Below are 23,368 nucleotides of genomic sequence, written 5' to 3'. Positions count from 1 at the left end.
TAAAGCAAAACACAAATGCAAGAACACATAAACCTTTCTTAATCCAATCAACCTGGTTATTCTTGAATCCCTTAATATAACTGCCAGTGGGGTTGCTTGAGAAGAGGTTTCTATAAACATGGTTTATAAGGAGGGGACATCCAAACTTTGTGCAACCCAGTGATTGCATTGGTGATATTCCAGGATCCCCAAGGGCTGCTGCTAATTGGCATAAAATTAAGCAGGTTGCAGCCACCCTCATCTTTAATACAAAGATAGGGCCCCTGGGAGGCTACAGGTTCCAGCATGTGGCTCACATGAAGAAGGAGTGCAGCACACTGGGACACGTAGTCTCGAACTCTTTTCTCCCTATTGACAGGTCAGAAGAAGCTGCAGGCCATATTGGACACTTTTGCAATGGTTTGACTACTGCTCTCTCTAAAAAAAAAAATATGGCTTGTATTAAATTCATGGACCGGTAATCAGCACTTAATCAGAGTTAAAAAAAAAAAAATCCAACAAACACAATTTCCTCTCTCTCTCCTCCACCCAGAAGCAGACTACTGGTAGAAACTGAAGCTGGAAAAAAATAGTTTAAAGTCAGCTAAAGTCACCTTGGTAACTGCAGCAATACACTTGCCCAGAACAGGAGACATCAAACCTAGCTACAAACAGCTTTAAAGAAACAAAAAGAATCTAATCATCTAAAGAATTAATATGACAACTGCCCACATTTACACCTCCCACAAGCTCCCAATCAGAGGGAAATGCGCTTTAATCTCCTCCAACTCCCCTCCAGTTTCACAAAACACAAGATATGCAGTCCTTAAACTGGGGCATTTCTGGCATTCTGCTTCCATTTAAATCTACTGCCTTTTCTAATGCAGCAGCCCTGGCTTTTTCAGACTCATTTTTTCTGGACACTTGAGAAACACTGATTTTATTTTTGGGGGGGTTTGGATGAAGTATTAAATCTGGAATAGAAAAAGACTGCAACATTTTACATGATATTTAGCTAGATCTTAGTCATAACAAGTAAAAATCCATTGGCTTTTGCTGCTGATTTACTTGGTGGTGGGGCAGAGAAAGCAAAGGCTTATGGGAAACAGACAGCTATAAACCCAAGGATGTTAGTACTAGAAAGCAAATTTTTCTACATTTTTTTTGAGGCTGAAAACTACAAGCTGCAGATGGCAATGTGTGTTACAACAAGAACTTTTTATTGCTAACAACCTAAAAGTTCTGCTGACCCTTCATCTGTGCCATGACCCTTTGGAAAGGGTCAGCACAAGGATTTCCATTCCCAAAGAGAGAATTTTAATGGATCTTGCCGAGTCTCTGCATTATGCGACATGTTCCAGAGTCTAAAGTGATGATGCTAAGGCTGCTTGATGTGCTGTGTGCAGTCCACAACACACAACTTTTGTTTAGAAAGATATAGATAGAAGGTTATTTGTTTTCTGCTATTGGAGTTTTGCCCTTACCTTTAAATCACAGAAATTGTGTAAGTGCCACTAAAATGAAACAGAGAGCACACAGAGACCATGATTGTTTTGGAAAAGTTTGGAAAGAATTCATAATTTCATGTCATTCAAAGTATTAACTACCATCTTGTTTCTTTCCTTCACCTTTTTGACAGAAAGGCTGGTTACTTATTAACGCGAAGTCATAATTATTGACAATCTCAAAGTCATGACAGTTCCGTTTGATAGTTACACATTAGTCAACATCTTAAGTGTTTTATGACAAACAGCATTCGCTGGTTTTAGTAAGACTTAAAAAGCTTTGCCTCTTGCCTCAAGAATATTGTCGTCATTCCTATTATTGCATTAAAAACTGGAGGCTGTTTCCCCTCCAGACTGCAGCCCCATTGTGCTAGAATGGTGGAAATCTAAAAAGCCACCTTCAGCTTCAGGGAGTAGGAACCCAGGGGCATGGAGAGCTGTCCTGTCTTTCCGAAGCATGAACCTACAGCAGCGACTGCCTGGGAGGCTGTGTTATGGGATGTGGCAGTCCAGGTGAGAAGGGCACAGTCTGTAGCAATAGCATTGCTGTACACTCCTGATCTGCTCCAGGGTGCCTAAACTCTGGAACTGCATTTAATGAGTGCAATCTTATGGCCTTCTTGAAAATCAGCCGTTGCTAATGGCTGACTCTTTTGGTAGGGATTGATAAATGAATGATTAGAAGCCATAGACCACAGGCTGACTTTCCCACAGCTCACTGTGTATATAAGATCTGATAAGGAAGTTAAGGCAAAGCTTAGCTTGAGGTCAACTGATCATTAATCAACTGCAACTGCACTTCTCAGGTAATCAGCCTGCAGAATGCTGGCCCACTACACTCTTTGAAGACCCCACCTACAAAGAGCTGTAAAATGTTTGCTGAAGTAGATTAAACACAGCTTTAAGTGCCACCTATAGACTACAAAGCATGTTGTGTCTTTGCTTCAGGGTTAACCCACCAAACTGACATTGCTGTCAGTCCATCAGCCCACCCCATGCATAAGCTATAGAATGACCTGCCATGTCCTTGCTGGATCCTTTATTACTTTTATGTGTTGCAAAGTTAGAACATGGGATGTGTTTTACAGTTTTTATCTTGCTCCAACATTTTTTCCTTCATGTTTCTGACCCGGCCATGCAGAGTATTTGCAGGAAGGTACTGTGAGATATCAGAGTTATATCCTTATATCCTCATTTCAGAGTGGGCAGCTCAGCAGTTTGGGTGAAAGACTCACCTGGGACTAGGTGACCTGGCAGAGGCAATAGGTTGATGTGCTTTGGAAGCCACACTTACCTGTATTACCATGCATGTGGTGGATAGGAATACTTTGGGACAGCACCCAAATGTAGAATCAAGTAGATGTGTGATCTAAGTCAGCTCATGAGGGTCAAGCTTTTTCTTTTCAATTATTTCCAGATGTATGTTAAAGATGACTTTTCTCGGGTGGAGGAAGAATCCAGGCTTGTTTTAAGAGTGCTCCCAAAAGAAGCCACTGCCTGAAAGCCTTGTTTGGCTTTTGGTCTCTCTGGCACAATGGAACAACATTGCAATACGGCATCCTTCACCTCCCTCCTCTTTCCTCATCCCCTTTCTCTGGGGATTCTGTGCTATAGAAACTATCTTAACAAAGTCTTATCTCTGTTAAGTTCATGCAGAATACCAGGTCACAAAAATGTAAATCACGTATTAGACGCATCGCATCAGTCTATGTCATCTGAAAAAATCATAACCCCTCTGTCCTTCATTCATTGTTCTGGGTTATCAAGGATTATGCTCTTTGAACATATAAAATGTTTATGGTCAAGTGTTTTGAGATATACCAGGATTCTGTCTGGCAGAGTTCCTAATCATGTAAAAACATAACCTTTAGTCATAGCTTCACAATATGCTGGCCTTGCAGAAATGAATGAATAAGAAAGCAAAGCTGCATTGTCTTAAAGCAGCCCCTGTCCAAGGGCAAGCAATCTGCAGGTGTCCTATTCATCACACGTAGAGTCAATCTTTTGGCTGCTGCACTCAATGCTGGTGAAAGCGGTTCTCAAAACCTTTTTAGTTGAACTGTAGAAACAAATGATCTAGAGACAGTGTAGGAATGCCTCAGACCTCAAACAAGTGACTGGACAAGTCATTTCTGGGGGCCACTGCCTAGACAATCCTGAAGATAAAGGAAAGATGGAGGGTACATTTAGTAATTCTTACAAGCCATTTTATAGTTGTTTGAGAATTTGAAGAGTGTAGTTTTGCTCCAAGAATTTCCCAGAAATGTTATTTCTTGTATGTTGGGAAAGGATGCACCATGTGTATGCACCAGTTCAGATCCTATGACAGCAGATCAAGGTGAAGAGCTCTGTACTGCAATCAGTAGTCTGAGAGAGATTGCATCTCTGTAGGGCTGAAAACTTGGATGTGTCTTCATAACCATTTGCTCCTGTGTTTTTCAGTATTTGCACAATTGCTCTAAAATGGAGCAGAAGTAGCACACAGCACTATGATCCTAAATATCTGCATTTTATCTCTTCTCTTAGAAGCCGTAAGGACAGTTTAGAAAGCGAGAGCTCAGCAGCTATCATTCCTCACGAGCTAATCCGCACGAGGCAGCTGGAGAGCGTACACCTGAAATTTAACCAGGAGTCTGGAGCTCTCATTCCCCTGTGTCTCAGGTGAGTGGAGCCATCCTCCTAAGCTTGTGCTACCGTGCTGCTTTTGCCTTGTGGCATTGTTTCACCAGACAGACATGCATGCAATGGGTCTATAAAGGCCAGAGCTGAGATATTTTGCCAAAACACATTAGAAACAGATGATGCTTTTCATGTGTGTTCATCATGGTAAGATTGTTTCTCATTCTTTTTATGTTCTACAGTATATTTTGAGCGCTGGAAAAGGACAGGGTTAGTATACAGGGGTTTTTTATTAGTCTAATGCTGGCAATTTGGTGATATTCAGTCAAAGAAAACTTAAGTTGTTAAATCTGGCTTATAGACTCAGAAACTAGTGGTTGTGCAAAGCCTGCTTGCAGTCAGTTTATGCATGCAAATGTGTCTTCTAGACAAAATATGTCACATAACTGAAGAAACAAAACTGCATGCTTACTCTATACATCGGTTTCTGAAGGTTCAGGCTGCGCATACCACTTGAAAGTGACTTTTCTAGATTTCCACAGTTTCAGTCAGCACTATTTTTAAAAATACCCATGGCAAATGTTGTCCTTACAATAAAGATGAACTGTGGGGTAGAGATAAATGATTGCAGATGATTGAGTTACTTTAGCTTAATGAGTTACATATCTGTTGTATCAGAGTTATCAGCAGCAGGTGCACACTCACCTGTGCATGTTGAGAAACCAGTGGGATAGTTAACATACTTTATTTTACATCACAAGTGTGTGAACAGTCTGTCTTGATCAGTTACCACAGCTCAGCTGATCAGTAGTAATTCATCAAGCAACTGTGACTCTGTTAGACAAAATATATTTTACTTGATATGGTGCAGACTCTGGATTCTCATCTGTAGTTTTCATCTTATTGAAAGACTGGCAGTCCCCTGCTCTTAACATGCATCAGCACCTAATCATGGGCATAAGCATGCAGTGGGATTTAGATGTATTCCAGTTCTGTAACAAGGCCCTGAGATTAAGGGAGGTAAGGGAGAACACCCTGCCTCAGAAGGAGGCTTGTGACCTATTTTGTGGAGCACATAATTCATATATTCCTGAAAAATTAATAGTTGCTGATGGCACAAGCTATAGTGATATATCTTCTTCATTTTTTGATTGCTGCTCCCGCCCTTTCAATTCAGACACATATATTTTATTCCCCAGGGGAAGGCTCTTGCATGGACGGCACTTTACATATAAAAGTATTACAGGGGATACAGCAATCACGTTTGTATCAACGGGAGTAGAAGGAGCCTTTGCTACAGAAGAACATCCTTATGCAGCACATGGACCTTGGTTACAAGTGAGAGAGTCTCCTTCCTTTTTCTCCCCCTTCGTCCTTTACTGTGTCCTAAAATTGTGCTAAAGGTTTTTGTGGTTTAAAAGTGTAAGAAACCTATATTTTCTCCTGCAAGTTCTCTTACAGCTCTTGCGTAATATTTTCAGTAATTATGGACTCAAAAAATAATGGTGAAATGTTTATATTAATGGAACTCAAGTTGATAAGCAGTGGCTGGAAAGTTCAAAAATTATCTGTGAATTTAGTAGTGCCCATTCCGTGGAGTTCACGAATATTTTACAGGCTGTATTTACCGGTGATTTCTTCCAGAAAGAAATTTGAGGAAGCAGAGTGGAATGACCTATACAGGAATGGAGCCAGGGCAGAAGTGCTAGAGAGCTGTGGGACTGTTATCCTACAGAACCAAAATCTCAGTTTTACATCATCCCTAACAGGAGAGCAGCACAGAAAGCACAACTTATTTCAGTTTCAGCTTTTCCCTATTACTTATTTGTAAAACTCATGGTTAGTTGGATCACCCACATATTTTCTGCACCCAGATTTTTCTGTATCACAGATTTTCCTTGGAAACTTGCCATCTGCTTGGTGCTGAGGGTCATCCCTGCAGAGCAGCAATGCACTCATGATGGCATAGCACTGCTGTGACCTTGAATTTCTTCATGGTTATAAACATACTGTGAAGAGAAAAAAGCCATGGGGAATGTGTTTATTCAGAAAAGCCCATCTCTGAGGGACTACATGCATGCAGTATGTCTCTGCCTTTACTGTTACTGTGGCATTCCTACTTCCCCTTCTGTTTGTAAGGCAAGGAGTTGTTTTAGCATTGCAGTGTTGCAGTTAACCTTCCAGTGACTTGTTTTCAAGGCATTCCACTGCCCATATTCATGTCTGGAGGACATCATACCTTGAAATCTGTACAACTTGAAAGGGAGCTGATCTTGGCTAGAATTGTCTTGTGTGTAGGGATTTTCAAAGAGCTTGCATGCTTTGATTGTACTGCTTGGAAAGTGCAACACTCCTGTAATGATTAACAGCAAACCATCAGGTTTAAGGGTGGGTCATTTGCTGTTGGTTCCTGTGCTTGCCAACACATGATATACAGGATTTTGTGACTGTGTTAACTCCAAACATAAGAGTGTTTGTTTGCATTACATCACATCTCAAAATGTATTGATATGTTGAGTAGTCAGGTAACCTCTAAACAGTGAAGAATGACAATAAATGGGTTACCACTCAGACATGTAACTAATACTAACTCTTAAGAATTTTCTGAAAGTTATGGAAGCTTTTTGGTGTAGGTGGAAGGAAAGGATGGAGAATTGCTAGCTTCTGAGGGCTAGGGAGAAGCAAGTTCCCTCTTTTGTCTCCTACACAAGGTCAGCTTATTGGATCTTCTCATCTGATATGACTGGCTGCACTGTTGGCTCCTGCCATGTCCTATGATGAAAATGAAGGAGGACAGACTGGGTGTGAAAGGAAGGAAGGCAGGCTAAAAGCAGCCTGGGACAAGAGGAGGAGCACCCAGTTGTGTGAGATACATGTGGGAGTGTCTGAGGCTTTTGGCTTAATATGCAATGGGAGGATTGATCCATGCTCAGCAGTCCCTTGTGGTGTTGAGAGCGGGGGAAGGTTCATGTGGCTTTGCTTCAGAAGTAAAAGAAGTGTGGTGCATAAAATTTCCAAGGGGGTGAGGCGCTGTGTTGGGTTTAGTCCCTTGCAGCCTGGGCTGGCCAAGTTGGCAAGCCCTGCAAAGCTTTCACAGCAAGGCCCAGAGAGGATTTTCCTCCTCCCTCACTTGGGACCCCAGGCACAGTGATGAGCTCCAAAGAGAGTTGGCAGCTGAAAACAGATCACTGCAATGCAGGGGCTTGTTGCAAATACAAGTAAACTAAGGGACCACGGAGAGGAAGAGAGACAGCAGGGGAGTTTTGCTCTGTCCTAGGGGACGACCAAGACCCAGAGAAATCCTGGCCTCAACTCTGCAGCAGCCAGAGAGTGACTCCTCTTGAGCCTGAGCTTTGGTACAGTGAGAATCCAAACCTGTAGACTAAACACATTACCTCCTGTTTACATCTCATGTAGCATAAGTGGTGCATGTCCAGGGTGGGACAGGCAGGAGAGCTGCCCGGGCTGAGCAGTGAGCTGAGAGTCACTGCACTGCACTGGAGGGTTAGCAGATGACAGGAGTTTGGCAGGTCCCAGCTCCATTCCTACCAGACAGGTGTCCGTATCACCACTGCAGCTGGTACTTGGTAGGAGCTGGTTTAGCAGTCTCAGCAGAAAAGGCAAGGAGTCATTAGACCATGGAGTTTGTATGCCCCATTTCTACTGACAGTCTTTCCAGGTCACGTTCGATGCATGTTAGTAGGGGAAGCCTGTCCTGCTGCTGCTCATGCTCTGGGGATGATTAGATTATTTCATTCTCCAGAGCTGTCAAATTGGCACCTTTCCCAAGTACTTGGATTTTTTTTTTTTTTCATTTAAGTAACATTTAATTAGTTCTAAGAAGCTAAATTCTATTAAAGGTCTAAGCATGTCAGGCTGGTTTATTTCTGAACTTCTTCCACTGTGTCATGTATTGTTGAATAGGGAAATGGCTTTGACTCAGAAATGTACAAACATATTCAAGAAGTTCTCCTTGTTAACACTAGACTCCTGTTTATATGCTAGTTACCGTGGCAAAGTCTCTGATGTGTAACACTTGCATTAACATTACACATGATCAAAGGCTTCTGCGGGTCTTTCTTCCCTTCCCCCAGTGCTGTGACAGCAGAGCCCCCACACTGTCTCCTGAGCACCTCCTTTCCAAGGGGTAAATGTTCCAGATGCACAGAGGAAGGCTGGCCCTGTGTTGGAGGGTTAAGGATGCTGATCATGCAGACAGACTCTGACATTAACTGCCCTGCAGTGACATTCATATTCTTGGTGGAGCGTCCAAGGTTCTTGGTCTGACATCTGAGCCATGCCAAGTGTCCAATTCATCACAGATCAGCCTTGTTTGTCTCTAAACCTACCCAAAACAAGGTGAGGTTGTGCATGTGTTCTCCTTTCCTCCCTTGCTTAGGTTCCAGCAGATGATAGAGACACTCTGTTGAAATGTGTTACTGATCAAACCCATCCCAATAAAGTTGCCTGAGCCTTTAATACATATTAATATTATCCTGGGGTAGTTTGTGTCAAAGCCTGTCAGCATGCATCATCCTTTGGGAATTACCATCATTAAGTCTCCAGTGATGGGAGTCAGGACATGCTTCTGCAAAGCTCCTCTGCTTTTATGTGGAGCACTCTGCCGGTCTAGCACAAAGCAGACTATTCTCCCCTCCTACCTTGCTCACCTGGACTGTTTACTCTCCCCAGAGGGGAGAAGGAGGTTTGTTCAACACTACCTTTAGATAATTTCTGCTCCTGCTGCTCTAGGCAGTCATTGTTCTGGGAAGGAAGATGACACTCAAGTCTTTGATCATGTGCAACGTACACATTACGCATCAGATATTGCTGCAGACTCTGACATACAAGCCAATACAGTGCAGTAAAAACAAACCTGTAGTTAGAGTCCTTATTAGCTGTGAATTCAAGTACACGGAATTTAAGTATCTCTGTGCTTCAGTCTTGCCCCTGTTACATGTGTGCATTTTGGTACTTTAATTGAAGGATCAAATATTTTTTACAAAGAATGCCTCCTTCATTCAGTACACAAAGATGGAACATGTTTGAGAAATTGATCAGGAGTATGGTGTGAAGTAGACACATTAGGAGGTGTGTAGTGAATGAGGCAGGTATTTGCAGAAAAATCACAATAGTCTCGTGGCGAAGCTTGTTAAATGTTGCACTGGAGAATTCAATCCTGTTCCAGCCTCTGATATTCTGTACTTTCTTAGTGCTATTCCAGGGTCTTCAACTCAAATGTACTTGGGTGCCTACTGAGTGTGTTTCTTGTTTTTGTGATGGCTATCTTGAGACCTGTAGTCTAATGTATCTTCCTAGCAGCAGCAGGAGGCTGGGACAAATTCCTGTGTGGATACCCTTGTGCCCTACAGGGCTGAATGGACTGGAGAACAGGAACCTGCAGGTCTTGAGGCCGGTGCCTGCAAGAAGTGAATATTCAGATTTTCTTCACTCATTTTCTTGTGTCTGTTTAGGAAAGCCTTCTTCCAGTCATCCTGTGAAGATCATTTAAGTGCTTGCCAAGCATTCCAGTTCCACAGATGAACACCAGAAACATTTTCAGGAAGAGATTAAAATGCATTCTTGCAGGTCAGGAGAAAGAAAGCATCTCTCTGGCACAAGGAGTCAGCCTGGGAGCTTAAGACCCCTATTTGGCTCCCTGCTCTTGTAGATTTTGTCTGTGACTTTGATTTCTTAGCTTCTCTAAGCCTCCTCCCCCGTCTGCTGCATGGAGAGGAGAGCTTCCCTGCCTTGCAGAAATGTGAGGCTGAGCACTTCAGAGGCTGTGAGAGTGATAGGGACAGTAAGATCAGGTACTTCATTGTAATCCATACTGGCAGTAGTCAGATGGAGCATACTAAATAAAGGGGAAGAGAGTAGGAGGGAACAGGGAAACAACTTGAATGATAATGAAAAGAAATTATGACTAATGCGGCATTCAGTGAGCAGAACCATCCTGAGGACTGAGCAGGGCAGAGGTCTTGTGGGAGAAAAACAGCAGGCCATCCTGTGATTACAGATTTGTTTTGTGAGGCAGATGTATGCTGGGGCAAATTAGAATGGTACAGGCAATCTCTGTTCAACCATTTCCAAAGTTTTGTATGCCCGATATCACTGGTCTGTGAGTATAAGAGGGTTTTTTTCCAGGTAATTTACTTGGTTTCAGAACGAATCCTGTTAGGCAGATGGAGGCTATGGTTCATTTGCAGTTGGCACCCTCCAATTCTCAGCACAAGGTTTGTGTCTCTGTGTGAGCTGAGGAGCTCACAGCAGCAGTGGGGTATTATCCTCTGGCACCCGCTGCTGGAGGACATTCTTTGCTTGCCTCCCATGCCAGCAGGTTCACTACGTCCAGCAGGCAGCATGTGGATGCTGAGACTGTGGAAGTGGGGTTCTCCTCCAGTCTCCCTGCTCTTTGTGTTGCCTCCAGCTTTGGCCTCTGATCTGCCCTCCATCCTGTTTTTCTGTTTCCGTCTTTCCCTCATCCTGGCCCGTCTCTGCTTTCCTCTCCTCCCTTTCATCCAAGCTGGCAAATTCCTTCTCCTCCTCCACATGGCCTGACTTCCAGCAGAAACACTGAGAACACTGGAGAGTTTCCCTGCCTTTAGTCCTGATGTGCCTGGTGCCATAGCAATCCCTCGCCACTCAGAAGAATGATTGAAGAGAAAAAATAGCTACTTCTGCCCTGTGTTTGGGGCAGAGCTGCCTTGGGCTGGGACATGTTCAGTGAAGAGGGGCTCTTCGTTACATTTTTCTTCCTTCCTCTGAAAAACTATGGACAAACAGTGTCTTTCAGAGGCTTCTGACTTGGCAAAGCAAATTTGTACAATCAGGAGAAAGACTTTCCCTTGATTTCCAGAGTATTTTTTGCTAATCTTTATCACCCCCTTGGTAAGGGGTAGTTTTTTTACTTTGCAATAAAATGATCAAACATATTATTTGGTACTGTCAAAATACACTTTTTCCAAAATACCTCTCTGAGATAACTTGATTCCTTGTCCCCTAAAATGTTAAAATAAAAAAATAATCTAAACCAAACCCAGCATGGAAAAATAAGTTGAGGCTTAGGACAGCAGGGTCATATTTCTCGTAGAAAATGTTAAACATGCCTGTAGGCAGGATAGGTACATGGAGGCTGTGGGAAGCATCCAGCATTCAGGAGCTATCAGCATGCACTATCTATGCTGGCAGTTGGGGGGGGGAGGAAAGGGAGGAGGGAGGATGGGAGTGGTTTGGAGGGGGTGAGGAATTGCTGTGAACAGGGTCATGGGGGACGATCCATTTTTTTTTTGGTTTGGCAACATAAGTAAAAAATCTGGAAAAGAAGATCAGACTGAGCCCAATCTTTAAATATTTTCAGTTTTTCTTGCTGAAACAAAAGCCTTTAAGAGACCAAAAGATGGGGGAAAATTCTTTTGTGTTTAATGAAACCAGAAATAGAAGTTTTTCTTCAATAAAAATGGAGAAAAAAACTCATCTAGTTTTCCAGAATGTAGCTGGAGTTGTTAGAAGTTTGGCTTCTCTAATCAATATTTGAGGGATAAAACATTTGCTTAGGATATAAGAAACTCATGTTTTATTCCTTTCATTTGAATTCCTATTTCTACTTCTTGGCTTTAGAGACACCACAACTATATGATATTTTGTTTCTTCCTGAACTCATCCAATTGGAGTTGTTCCACATCATGTAAAACTCTGAATTAGTCACAAAGACAGAGAGCGCAAGAGAATGACTCTGTTCCGGTAAAGTTAGGACATTCCCCTGGAAATGAGCACATCTGGTTCTTCTCTCTGCTATACCACATGTTAAATCAGTTATGCACATTGGTACAATGGCAGCAGCAGAGATTCAAAGCAGTGTTTGAAAGAGCTGCTCCAGTGCTTGAGATGATCATCTGTAAGTGGTAGCTATGGGTTGAGTCCTCTTGTGAAGAGATAGGGATTGATTTTTGGTCTCCCCAAACTTGGGTAGACATGTTATCCCTGCCATGGTGTGTTTAAGTACAACACCCACAAACAGGATTAAGTCATGAACAACTACATCCTGCTCTTCCCCAAAACAGTTTCATGCATCTTTCCCCCCCAAAAAAAAACCCTCTTTCAGAATCTGTTCCCCAAATTCTTGAGCACATCTAGGCCAATCTAAGTCTTTCCACTAAGTTTGTTGTCTTCCCCAAACATTCTCCAGAACCTCACTGCATCATCCCTTTGTATCATTCTTATTGCTGAATGAGACACTGGGGGGAAACATACCCTTGGGCAAAAATGTCCCATAGTCCTCCTTGTACCAAATCTCCTGTAGCATGTTCTTTAGTATTTTGTCCAGGCTAGTTTTGGATGAGTATAGTTCTTCCATCCTTCTTAAATGAACTGACTATTCTGCTGCCTAATGTTCCTTGCTACTCAAACTACATTTTGGCTATTTTGTGTAAGTATTCCTCCACCCACTTGGAGCATTCCCTAAAATGCCTATTCCTCCTTTGCATTTTCATTCTGAAGGAATTGGTATTCCCTGTTGTCTTGCCTCCTTTGTCAGTCTTCTCCCTGGGTCACATTTTATGTGTTTGCTGAAAGCAGCTGTCTGCAAGATGGATCTTGTCAGAGTGGGCTCTGAGGAGCCCAGGTCTCCAACATCAGCCTTGTACTTAAAAATGTCATGGGGAGATCCCTCAAGGTCAAAGTTTTCACCATCGTGATATACTTCCTCTTGTGGGATTATAACATTGCAGTGTGAAGCAATAAGGGCCCTGAGGTGTCTGTGAGTGGATGTTTTTCCTTTACAAGGAGGCTTATGAATCGCCTGGAAGAGCAACAGTGGACTTTCCCATCTAAGGTGTTTGATGCAACACTGGTACCTTTGAGGCTGTAATGAGCTGTGGTGGATTCAGGCAGCAAGGTTGGCTTCTTCATTGTCAGGGCTGTGTGTGACATAAAAAGATACAGTGAGAAGGCCTCTGCCCTGAACCATGTACAGTCCAAGTAAAGCAGTGGAGAGAAGGCCAAGCCAAGGGGAGAGCAGAGAGATGGGCTGTGGGATGCTTCTGGCACAAATTCATCAGGGAGCTTTATTAGTAATGTTTCATTTCAGTTGGAAATGCTGATGCCCTTTATCTTGACTTTGCTGTGCTGTCAACATAAATTAAGCTGAAACATTTTTAGGGTAAAGGGCTCCCAATAATTCCTGGATATTTGTGCATGTAGCAGATGACGTGGTGGGTACAGCTGCTCCACCAATCCCAGGCATAGCACCTGGATGGGTGAAGAGTTTCTAGGAAGAGTTGGTATGGTTTACACAGAGGTTTATTGCAATGTGTCCCCACCTTCTCTGGATGAGCCATATTAGCCAGCTCCGTACCAAGTCCAGAGCTAATAAAAAATTATTTCCTTTCTTTGACAGACTTGCTGGAAAGTAAGTGGCAGTGTTTAATGCAAACAAAACACTAGGGCAAAGCATGGGATGGTTTGGTTTGTTTCCAGGTAGACAAGGAAATTGAGTATTATCAGTAAAAGAACCCCTGCTTAATTGTCCCTGGACCAATTGCTTATGTCTTGCCCTGGACAAACCCTGCTTCTTGAAGTTGGACAGAGCTGCAGCTTGATTCCTAGCTCAGCTTCTAAGAGTCTTCCTTGGTCTAAGACTTGCCAGCTGTGCCAGGCTTTCAACACTGGTGTGACCTCTGGACCCAGCCAGCCTTTCCTGAGCTGAGAATTTCAGTCCGTCATGGTAGGGTTGAAACCCTGTAGTTAGAGACAGGGTGTTAGCTCTAGGGTGCTGCCTATAAGCTGACTATAGACTTTACTGTTTTACTAAGCACCAACTGCTTTCAATGACAGTGGAACTGATCTAGAGCTTCATGACCTTGTGTACGTTTTTACATCTCACCTGTTTTCATACACTCACAGCCACTTGCCTGTAACAAGTCGTGATGCAGGTTTCTCAGCTGTCTGTGGGTAGGAAAGCTTCAACACCTTAAGCTTCAACACAAGCTCCTTCAGTTGACCCGTAGGTAAAGCCCTGAGGTAAGAAAAAAGTTTCAGCAAGCTCAGGTGGGACTTGCCACGAGAGGGAGACATCAGGCATGCAGCCCGTGCGTTCCCTGTGTGCATCCACCTGAGTAAGACAGCCTAGCCTGGTATTTTGTAACATGTCTGGACACATGTAGCTGTTAGTGAGGCAGTGAGAACCCAGACTTCGGACCCGAGTTCTGTGGTAGGTGTCTGTGATACAGAAGAGGGACTTATATTTTGGTCATCATCTTCCAAGTATGACTAACAGTCACAGAGCCACAAAGCACACAGAAAATCAAGTCTGGATCTGTTGGCAATGGGATGGCATGTGACCCGGCCTCTCTGGGTCAAACCAGAGAGGTCCTGGCCTGAGCAGGACCGTGCAGCACCAAAGAAGATGTTGTAGGTACCTGCAGCTGGCTAGCGAGGCCATTTACTGTTCATACTGCAAACAGCCATCACAAAGGCTGAGCTACACCCTGCAGCCAGCTTCAGCAAGATGGGCTGGCAGGAGTGTTTGCACAGGGCTGTGAAAACACCGAGCTGTGAGCACCCAGCCGTTGTGGCACCCAGGACACCCGCTGCCATACAGGAGAGCTCCTTTGCTTCCTCAGCACCAGCAGAGAGATTTCATGGGAGAAAAGTCCTGTTCAACGCACACGGGGCGGCTTCATTTGCCCTCCAGATTGCGCTGGCTTTTCCCATGGCTGCAGCACAACAGCAGAGCTTTGTTTTGCTTTGGGAAGGGAATAAGCTGCTTCATCATTGTGATCTCTGTGCAGTGTCCTGTTGATAAGATCAGTTAACAGCATCGGAGGAAAACTCTAGATTCAGGACTGAAATATAAAGTGAACCAGCCCTATTTGTTTAATTTGAGCTTCTAAGGTTTAAATCCCAAAGGAAATTAAATTAGGTGCCTAGAGCAATGGCAGTCTGTCATGTTTATTTGCTGGGAATGTCACCTTTAATATCACACACATATAACGTGTGTGTGTTAATGTAATGGGCTATCATACTGTGCAGGAGCAGGCATGCTACAAGAACTGGAAACCTGAATTAGAGTGAGTGAGAGAAGCTGAGGTGGGATTGGATTTATTTTTGTCTTTGTCTGTAGCAGCAAAGACTGGCTCACCAGGATGAAGGTGGCTTTGCTGATTGCAAGTGGGGATGGCAGCCTGATCTGTGAGCACAGCCTTAATGCTCTTGGGTCATTTTGATTAGGCTAGTTCTAAGAGGAGAAATCTTGTCTTGATGCAAATCCAGGAGGACAGTACTTCCAGCTTCTGAGCCCTCTTCAGGAGCTGGTGTGCTGTGGACACATGCCTTCCCCCTGAATCTTTCAGAGAGCTGAATGAATAGTCACAGCTTTCTGTGCCAAGGGACATGGCTACTTTTACATTCATTTCCACTCATGTTTCGGAGATTTCTTTCTTCTCCATTAAGGAGAGCAGGTCTCCAGCTTGGCGTAGTAGGGTTTAGGGTGGTTTTCCTCTGACCCAGGCTGTTGAGGACAGGCTCTGAGTGACACACTGTGTGAATGTCACTGCAGCAGTTTGTCATTGCAGCCTGTGATGCCTGCCCTCCACCAAAGTTAACAGTCTCCTCAGGGCTTGCAGAATGGCACTACCATATTTGCAGAATGGCACTACCATATTTTCTCAGAGCAGGCTGCCATTGCTTTGATCCCACATATGCAGTCCATGAGATAGCTGAGCTGTGGACTCCTGTCCCACCCTACTTGTGACACCCCTCAGGGAATCAGTGTAGCTCATTAAATCTGTGGAATTTGTTCTGTTTTTTTCAGCTGAATTACCAAAATTTACTGAGATGGGGCAGTGTGTTGCTGATGGGCTCAGCCATCTCAGGGGGTTGTACCATGAGTTCAGTCCTAGCCACAGAGCTCCATGTAGGTTTTTCCCTACTCTGGGAGTCTGTGACTTAGCCAGGACCTGACCGGGACTGTCCCCCCTCTCTCTCTACCCTTTGCTGTTTACCTCCAAACACCCTGTCTTGTACAGGTGGTTCCCATTTCTCTCCTGCTTCTGGCACCTTGGGAGTGCCCAGGGGTCTTCCTGCTGTGCCTGTCTTCTAGTCCCCCTGTCAAAGCTGCAGCTCCTCATTCCTGCTCTCTCACCCATCCCAACCTCTGGCATTTTTGCTCATCTGTGGATGGCTGAATATTCATTTCCTCCTTGCCTGATTGCTGTGAATACCAATTCCTCCTCCTTTTTTCCAGCTGCTCTGTAGATTTTGATGTCTGCCAAATTGTTTTCATTCCCTCACCCCATTGCAGGCTGCACCTCCGCAGAAACCGATCTGCTTCATGCAGAGCCCCAGCTCCCCACCCAGCTCTTCCTCCTGAGCTGAGCGATCGGGTTGCCCTCCTGCCTCTGACACGGACAGACGGCTCCCTCCTCCTGCAGTCAACAAACGAGTGTCTCCAGTTCGACAGGCAGAATAGTTACAGGTTCCAGCAAGGAGACTGCAGTAGTTTGCGGTGGTGCTGCGTGTTTCAGTGCAATGTTTCTCAGCTTGCCAGTCTGCAGATTGGTGCCAGGTTGCAGAGTCCTGTCCAAAGCAGCAAGCACCTGGCTCCTGGCTGAAGCAGGACTTTTTGCCGGCTAGAGGAATGATCAGAAAGGCCTGATGGAGGTGCCTGCATCCATGCTGAGTAGCTCAGTCATAAACCCTGATCTGAAGCCTGCCACAGGGTGAAGCTAAGTGAAGAGGGGAATGTGGTGGAGGGGGCAGGTTGCAGTTTTCTTATCCCCTGGGAAATGTGTCTGCAAATGACAGAAGGGTAGCAAGGTGGACGGGCAAGAATTGCAGACACCTGGTGACTCTCAGATCTATATTTGGTGGTTTTGTATCTCTTTTCTTGCCAGCCAAAGGAAGAACAGGAGACCAGAGTCTTCCCTTTCTATCTAACAGGCCTGCTTGTGTGTTACCAAAATGAAGCCTAGAGGCTTCCGCTCGGCCAAACAGCCCGCAGCACCCTGGCATTCAATTGCTTCCCAGTGATGTTACTGATGGGATGAGCTGGGGGGCTTGGGAGATGGCTTCCTGCATGGAGATGGGGCAGCTTGTCTGCCTCTCTTCCAAACCTGAGCTCCAGGGGATGGTGGAGAGCAGTGGGACTGGGCACTGAGGCCTGTCAGTGTTTGGTGCTGGAGCCATCCCTTCACTGGAAGGGAGCACAGAGCCCATGGCTGGGGAGAACAGGGAAAGGGAAGGATGAGAAAGGGGGCATGGCAATGGTTGCTTCAGCAGGGAAAGCAGTGCCAGAGACAGGGGAAAGGGTGGAGCAAAGGAAGGAAAGGAAGAACAGGGGGGGAAGAAACAAACCTGCAGGCTGAAATGGGAATAATCCACTGGATACTGCTGCAACCTAACTCCCAGGAATGCCGCTCCAACGCCCCCTCACTGCGTGGGGATGTTTGCCTGGTCCCGCACTGCTGTCTGCTCCTCTGCCAAGCCAGCTGGCCTGCCTGGAGCTCTGGCCTTTACAACTCTTGTGAAGAGAGGCAGGATGTGTTTTTGCTTTTGGCTATCACGTGCTTTTTTAAAGAGGGAGAGAGTTCTCCCCCTTAATCCCAGGGCTGGTTTTCTCCCAGTGTCTCTGGTTCATGTGATTTGAGGGTCTCCACAGACCAAGGCTCGTGGCCCTCAGAGAGGAATTTTGACCTGTCAGCAGCTGCTTTCCTGGGCCACTCCATGCTTGCTAACCTGGCCTCGAGATAAGCCCAAAACTTTCTCAGCACAGGCATGGGATGGGCACATGTGGTACTTAATGGAGGTGCCCAATGCAGGCACCTCTGGGAGCACCTCCTGTACCCAGCATTTGGTTCATCTGAGCAAAATGTCTTCCCCAAGCCCAGCGCACTGGCTTTGTAAGGATCTCAGGCTCTCCCTGCACTGCTGTTTCCTGATTAAACTCTGAGCTTAGCTTTAATGAATCAGATGAAAGCAGCTCTGTTTCCCACTGTCTTTCTAACAGTTGCCATCTTGACCCCTTTTCCTCCTTCCCCACTCTGTCTGTCTAAAGCTGAGCCTCTAATTTTAGACTAAGCAAGATAATTGAGGGTCAAAAAAGATTGCTGTATAATTTTAACTTTTTTTTTTTTTTTTTTTTTTTTCAGTGGTTGGGGTGGGAGGCAAAGTTAGGAGCTCCTTGCCCTCAAACCTTTGTATTGTGGGAAAGAAGGACACGAGGGAAGGAGTGAGCTGGTACAGTCTGCTCTCCGTAGAAGTCATTCTGTTTCTTGGCAATTATCTAAAACTAGGAGTGTGAAGGCATAAACTACTGTGTTTCCTTTGCAGATCCTATTGACTGAAGAGTTTGTAGAGAAAATGCTGGAAGATTTAGAAGATCTGAATTCTCCAGAGGAAGTAAGGCTGTGTCATTCCCATGTCTGCCATGTACTGTCCCAGAGAGCTCAGCCCGTCCTACATCTTGCCTTTGATTCTCTCCTCAGCTCACAGGCTGTAGTCCTGCCCTGTAGACTTCACATCTGCTGTGAACTAAGGCACCAGAAGGGATTGCAAGAAATACAGGGCAGAGATGGGTGTTAAGGGAGACTCTGCATTTCCTTTGTGCCAGCATCTTTCCTAGTGTGGTATCTGACCACTCCAAATCCAAGTGGTGCAGCCCCTGGGCCAAGTGGACAGGTCTCCTCTGTGTCTTATATCATATCCTCAGCAGCACCTCTGGACACATTACCTTCCCCACTTTCAGAAGGGCTAAAAGCAGTGACAGTACATTTACTGCTGAGCTCTGTTGTAGGGGTCTCCTGTTTCGGGTTTGGTGATTGAACAGGCATTTTCATATTGCTACTGGGCCCTTACCTGCTATCCCTGCACTGTGTTCAGAGGACCATCACGAGCCTGGAAGCGTTATAGCAGCAGCCAAAGGAGCTTTATAAAGCTTTGCTGTGTGGTGCTAAACTTCTCTCTGCCATGTGATCTCTTCCTGGGGAACATTTAACACCCTGTCTCCCATGCATGCCATATAAATATTCTGCTTGACTTCAAAGAGTAGTGGCAGAAATGACATGTAATATTTTTAATCCCATTTTTTACAGCTCCCTGCAGACACTAAAGAAACTTTCCTTGGCTTCCAGAACAGCCCTCCCATCCCTCACCCTGCTCCCCTCCCCCTAGGAAAAATCTCAGGGCTCTAATTGTTTAATCCAGAGTTGATTTAATGCCAGGATGTTCTTCACTGTGTGAGTGAGGGGAGCATGCTGCTAGCTGTGCAGTGACTTTCAGGCCAGCTTTTATCCAGTTAAACCTAATCCAAAGCTCATTTTTACTAGTGACATGGAAGCCCAGCAGCACTTCAGTCTGAAGGCCCTTTACTTAAGGCTCTGGACAGCTCATGTTCCTTCACTCTCCACTGAGAGGCAGAGGCAGTGGGCATTGCATCTCCTGGCAACTGGGCACTCGCTTCTGAGTTACTGTGACTTTGCTAAATTAAAAAGTGAAAAACAAAAAAAATGCAAAGGGTGACTTTTCCAAGAGTATTGCTGTTTATAAAAAAGGAAAATACTTAAAATTAAATGTGATCTTTCAGCATCCAGATTCCTCCAAGGATTTATAACTTGTGGGATCCCAGTTTGGGCCAACCAAAGGCATTCCTGGCTATTGCCGATGATACTCATGTAGTAGAATGAAGCACTGCAAGGAGAGTATTTCCTTTGCTTAACACAGTGAAATAAAGATAAATTAGCTGAGTAACTTTAACATGTTTTCACATACCCTAGACATTGAATTTAAATAATCCACTCAGCAGTGGAGGGCCACTGGATTATATGGTGCAAGATACACACAGCTTGAGTTTAAAAAAAAAACAACTGTCAGTGGGAATTTGGCTGTTGACATTTCCTAGAGGAGAAAGGGTGGGAGCTCATGGTAACCGCTATCCTGAATGATCCTCCTGCCCAGCCCCCAGATCATGGGTCAGACTGTGCACCACCAGCCCAGCATATCAACTGCAGCTGGTCAGTAGGTACCAACTGCAGATGGAACAAGGTCAGGAGCAAATTCACGTTAGAGCTGCCCTTGCTGTGGAGCAGGCAGCTGGAGGGGATCTCCTGTAGCAGGAATCTGCCACTGGGTGTGTGTTAGTGTTCTTCAGAAATGGAGCACTTATGTGAAGAAAGACAAATGGTTGGATAAAGATGAGTGGTTCACAGCTCCCTGTTCCCTTGCACCAACTCTGTAATCCATGTAGCCCCTGTGAAGCTTACAGTGCTGCTGGCCTGAGTATTCTTCTATGACAGGACCACTGTAGCTGTAACTGCTCTGAATTAGCTGCCTCTGGGTCAGATTGTCACTGGAAGTGTGGGATCTCAGTGCGATTCCTCCTCCCTGGGATTCCTATCAGGGGGTCAGGGACTATTGCAGTGTTGCACCGTGGGTGCTGCAGAGTTTTAGGAACAAAATGATCCTTCAAACTGTCTTCCAGAGCTGTCTCCCAAGTGTTTTGGATTGCAGGGGCACTGGGATCCCTGGGTGGGGCACTGGGATTGCGTGTAATGCTTGTACAGAACTGGTAGCCATGCAGCTGTGGATGGGGCAGATTTCTAGCCTAACACACCCCCCCAGAGCTGTGTACGAGGGATGTGTGTGAATATGTGGGCCCTGGTCAGTGGAGCTCTTGGAGCTCTGTCCTTATGTGGTTGTGTTTGGGATCTGATATTTTGGGGTGACTTCCTAGCCCAAAGCAGGTGCCCTGGAGCAACATCAGGGTGGGACCAGTGCACTTGACTTGTTTGGGAAACACTGGCCAGGGACAGTGCTGTGTAAACCAGACTGGGACAAAAAAATGTCTATTCTCCGTGCTTCAGTCAATGTTTGCAAAACAGCCTGAGCAGCCGAATGCCTGTGAGAATATGAGGCATTGTACAGTTGCCCTGCAAAGCCTTTGTGCAGAGGTGGGTAGGGCTGGAGCAGAAATGCTGTTCAGGCATGCTGCCTCTCCCCAGCCAAAACAGCACAGTTTGCCCTCCTGGGGATGGTGGCCATTCACAAGCCTGTCTGTCACCCAGCAGAGCCATGCTAGCTCGGGTGTCTCCCAGCCTGTATGAGCAAGAGCCTGAAAGCTGCCTTAAGTCTCTCCTTAAAGCAAACAGAAGGCTCTGGGGGCCAGTGTAGATGAAGGGAGAGAGATGTGGGTCAGGTAGGAGGGGAGATACTTGTTCTGCAAATTTTCAGAGAGACTGGGGAGGGGAAATGGTGATAGGGGGCAGAAAACCTCCAGAATCTGTCTGATGAAATAAACAGTGCTTGGGCTGAAATCTCAGAACTTTACTTTGGCAGCTGAGGCACGGGCCACATTATCTAATGTCCAGTGCTGTCCAAAACATACTGGTGGGGAAGTGTTTTCTTAGTGGCCTCTTGTTTTAAAAAATAATACTAACATGAGGCTGCCTGCCTTTGCAACTATTTTGTTTTTTCTGTGGGTTAGGTTGCAGCAATATACATTAACTGGTTCTCTTTACTATCTTACAGTTTAAACTTCCAAAGGAGTACAGCTGGCCTGAAAAGAAACTGAAAGTTTCCATCTTGCCAGATGCTGTGTTCGACAACCCGCTGCATTAGAGCTGAATTACACCCTTCTAACAACTGGGAGAGCCAAGTTACTGTCCATTACCCAGTGACTCACAGGATAATTAATGCAGTAAAAACTCTGCCTGCAAAGAAAAGAGTTTGCTGCACAACCACTGCAAACAGAAGAAAAGCTACTCAGCACCAGCCCAGACTGAACTGAGCCCTTTCCTTTATCCTTCCCAAGGCTGAGCTCTCTGGGAACAGCCTGCGTATGTGTGAGTGCGAGTGAGAAATATTTAACTATGAAAATTAGCAGTAAGAATCCTTTCTCTCTCCTAGCTACAGATCTCCCCTCTGCCTTAGCCCAGGGTGTAGACGCTCTGCACGCCTGTATTTACACATGCGTTTCTGCCAGGTGCGAGCCTATAATCCATGGATTAAATGTTCTTTACGTGACTCTGGAGTCCTTTTGTTAGCCAAACTTTTACTGACTGCAGAACTGTTCTTCCATGTGCTTTTTTTTTTTTTTTTCATTTTCAGAAACGGAATGGTATTTCCCCTGTTTAAAGGAGGCCAAAAGCTCATATGCTTGAAGCTGAACAGATTTAAAGATGAACTTTCTAGTTCAGTCAAGAAAAACAAACCCAGATCCTCCCTGCCCTCAAATTAGGCATGTTTTAAGTGTTGGTCTTGGTGCTATTAGCTATGGTATCGCTGCAAACAGAGGCAACTTTATTCTCACGCATCCTGTCCTTGTGCCTGAACCCCAGGGAAGGTCACAACCTCTGGTTTTGCACAAGTAGGAGGAAGAAAGCTACCGGGGTGGGGGAGATCTCCTGTTTACAGTGTGTTTATCTTTAAAGAGATACTGTCAAGTATTTTTTCCTTGCTATTGTACAGAATTTGAGAAGCTAGAAAGGACCATTTGTTCACAGGGACAACTTCAGCAGCTCTGCAGGATCCAGAGGGCTGCTTGAAAGCATATAAAAGGGAGATCTCCACTGCCCTGGCATAGAAGAGAGACTCAGCCACGATAAAACCAACTATTTTCTCTGTTCCAGGAGAGTTGTGTCCTAGCACAGCCCCATTTTTCCCCTCTAGCTTCGCTGTGGTGACTCTTGCTTCTGAAGTCCCTCCTTTCAGATAGTTTTGAACTGTAACACATCAAAATCAGTTTGAAAAGACCCTGTCTCCAGATCCCTGTAGCTTCCTCATCGGAGCAAAACTTGGTGTGTGTTGGTGTGTGGACGAGGCGATCTCTGCAGGGTCGGGTTGTGTCTCTGCATCATCGATACTCTGCAGCAAACCACCTCAGGCTTCACCCCCTGCTTCTGTTGCAGGTTGTTTCTGATGCATATTCCCTACCTTCCTCTGCCCATTGTCTTTTGGTGACAACTCTTCACTCCTTGTCAGGGAGGTGCAGCTTTCCTTCCACCCCTTTCTGCCTACAAGCTAACTTGATGATTTATGCGCAATTCAGTGCGATCTAATACAAGTATCACAAAAGCTTTAACACTTAGTTCCCCTGATCAAACAACAGAGTCCAAGAGGCCTTGCAGTACCCCAGGGTTGGTTTTCTGTTTGTTTTCTGATTTAATTTCTTCCTGGAGCAATCAGCTTTGATGTTTTTTGAGTATATTTGAGGCTGGTTAATGTTGGTCAAGAAGCAGAGCTGGGAGCCACAAAGCTTTCCTTGGACTTGCTAC

At 45.1% G+C, this 23,368-nt stretch overlaps 2 protein-coding genes across 9 annotated transcripts in view; one reads left to right on the top strand and one right to left on the bottom strand.

Annotated features, from left to right (window-relative positions):
- The window catches only part of SUFU (SUFU negative regulator of hedgehog signaling), an 84,580-nt gene extending 62,462 nt beyond the window's left edge, over positions 1 to 22,118 (top strand). For 4 of the 6 annotated variants that reach the window (XM_071748390.1, XM_071748391.1, XM_071748394.1 and 1 more), the window contains exons 9-11: positions 4,011 to 4,145; positions 5,303 to 5,441; positions 18,432 to 22,118. In XM_071748390.1, the coding sequence (XP_071604491.1) occupies positions 4,011 to 4,145; positions 5,303 to 5,441; positions 18,432 to 18,683 (526 nt within the window). In that variant the 3' untranslated portion in view covers positions 18,684 to 22,118. The remainder of the gene's footprint in view (positions 1 to 4,010; positions 4,146 to 5,302; positions 5,442 to 18,431) is intronic. The other 2 variants (XM_071748392.1, XM_071748393.1) reach the window with 1 other exon arrangement.
- The window catches only part of C7H10orf95 (chromosome 7 C10orf95 homolog), a 237,984-nt gene that overhangs the window by 107,779 nt on the left and 106,837 nt on the right, over positions 1 to 23,368 (bottom strand). The gene's annotated exons all lie outside the window — the stretch shown is intronic.

The sequence above is a fragment of the Heliangelus exortis genome, chromosome 7 (genome assembly GCF_036169615.1).
Source record: "Heliangelus exortis chromosome 7, bHelExo1.hap1, whole genome shotgun sequence".
Lineage (NCBI taxonomy): Eukaryota > Metazoa > Chordata > Aves > Apodiformes > Trochilidae > Heliangelus > Heliangelus exortis.
The sequence above is the reverse complement of the archived record's forward strand: the minus strand, read 5'-3'. Positions and strand labels throughout refer to the sequence as shown.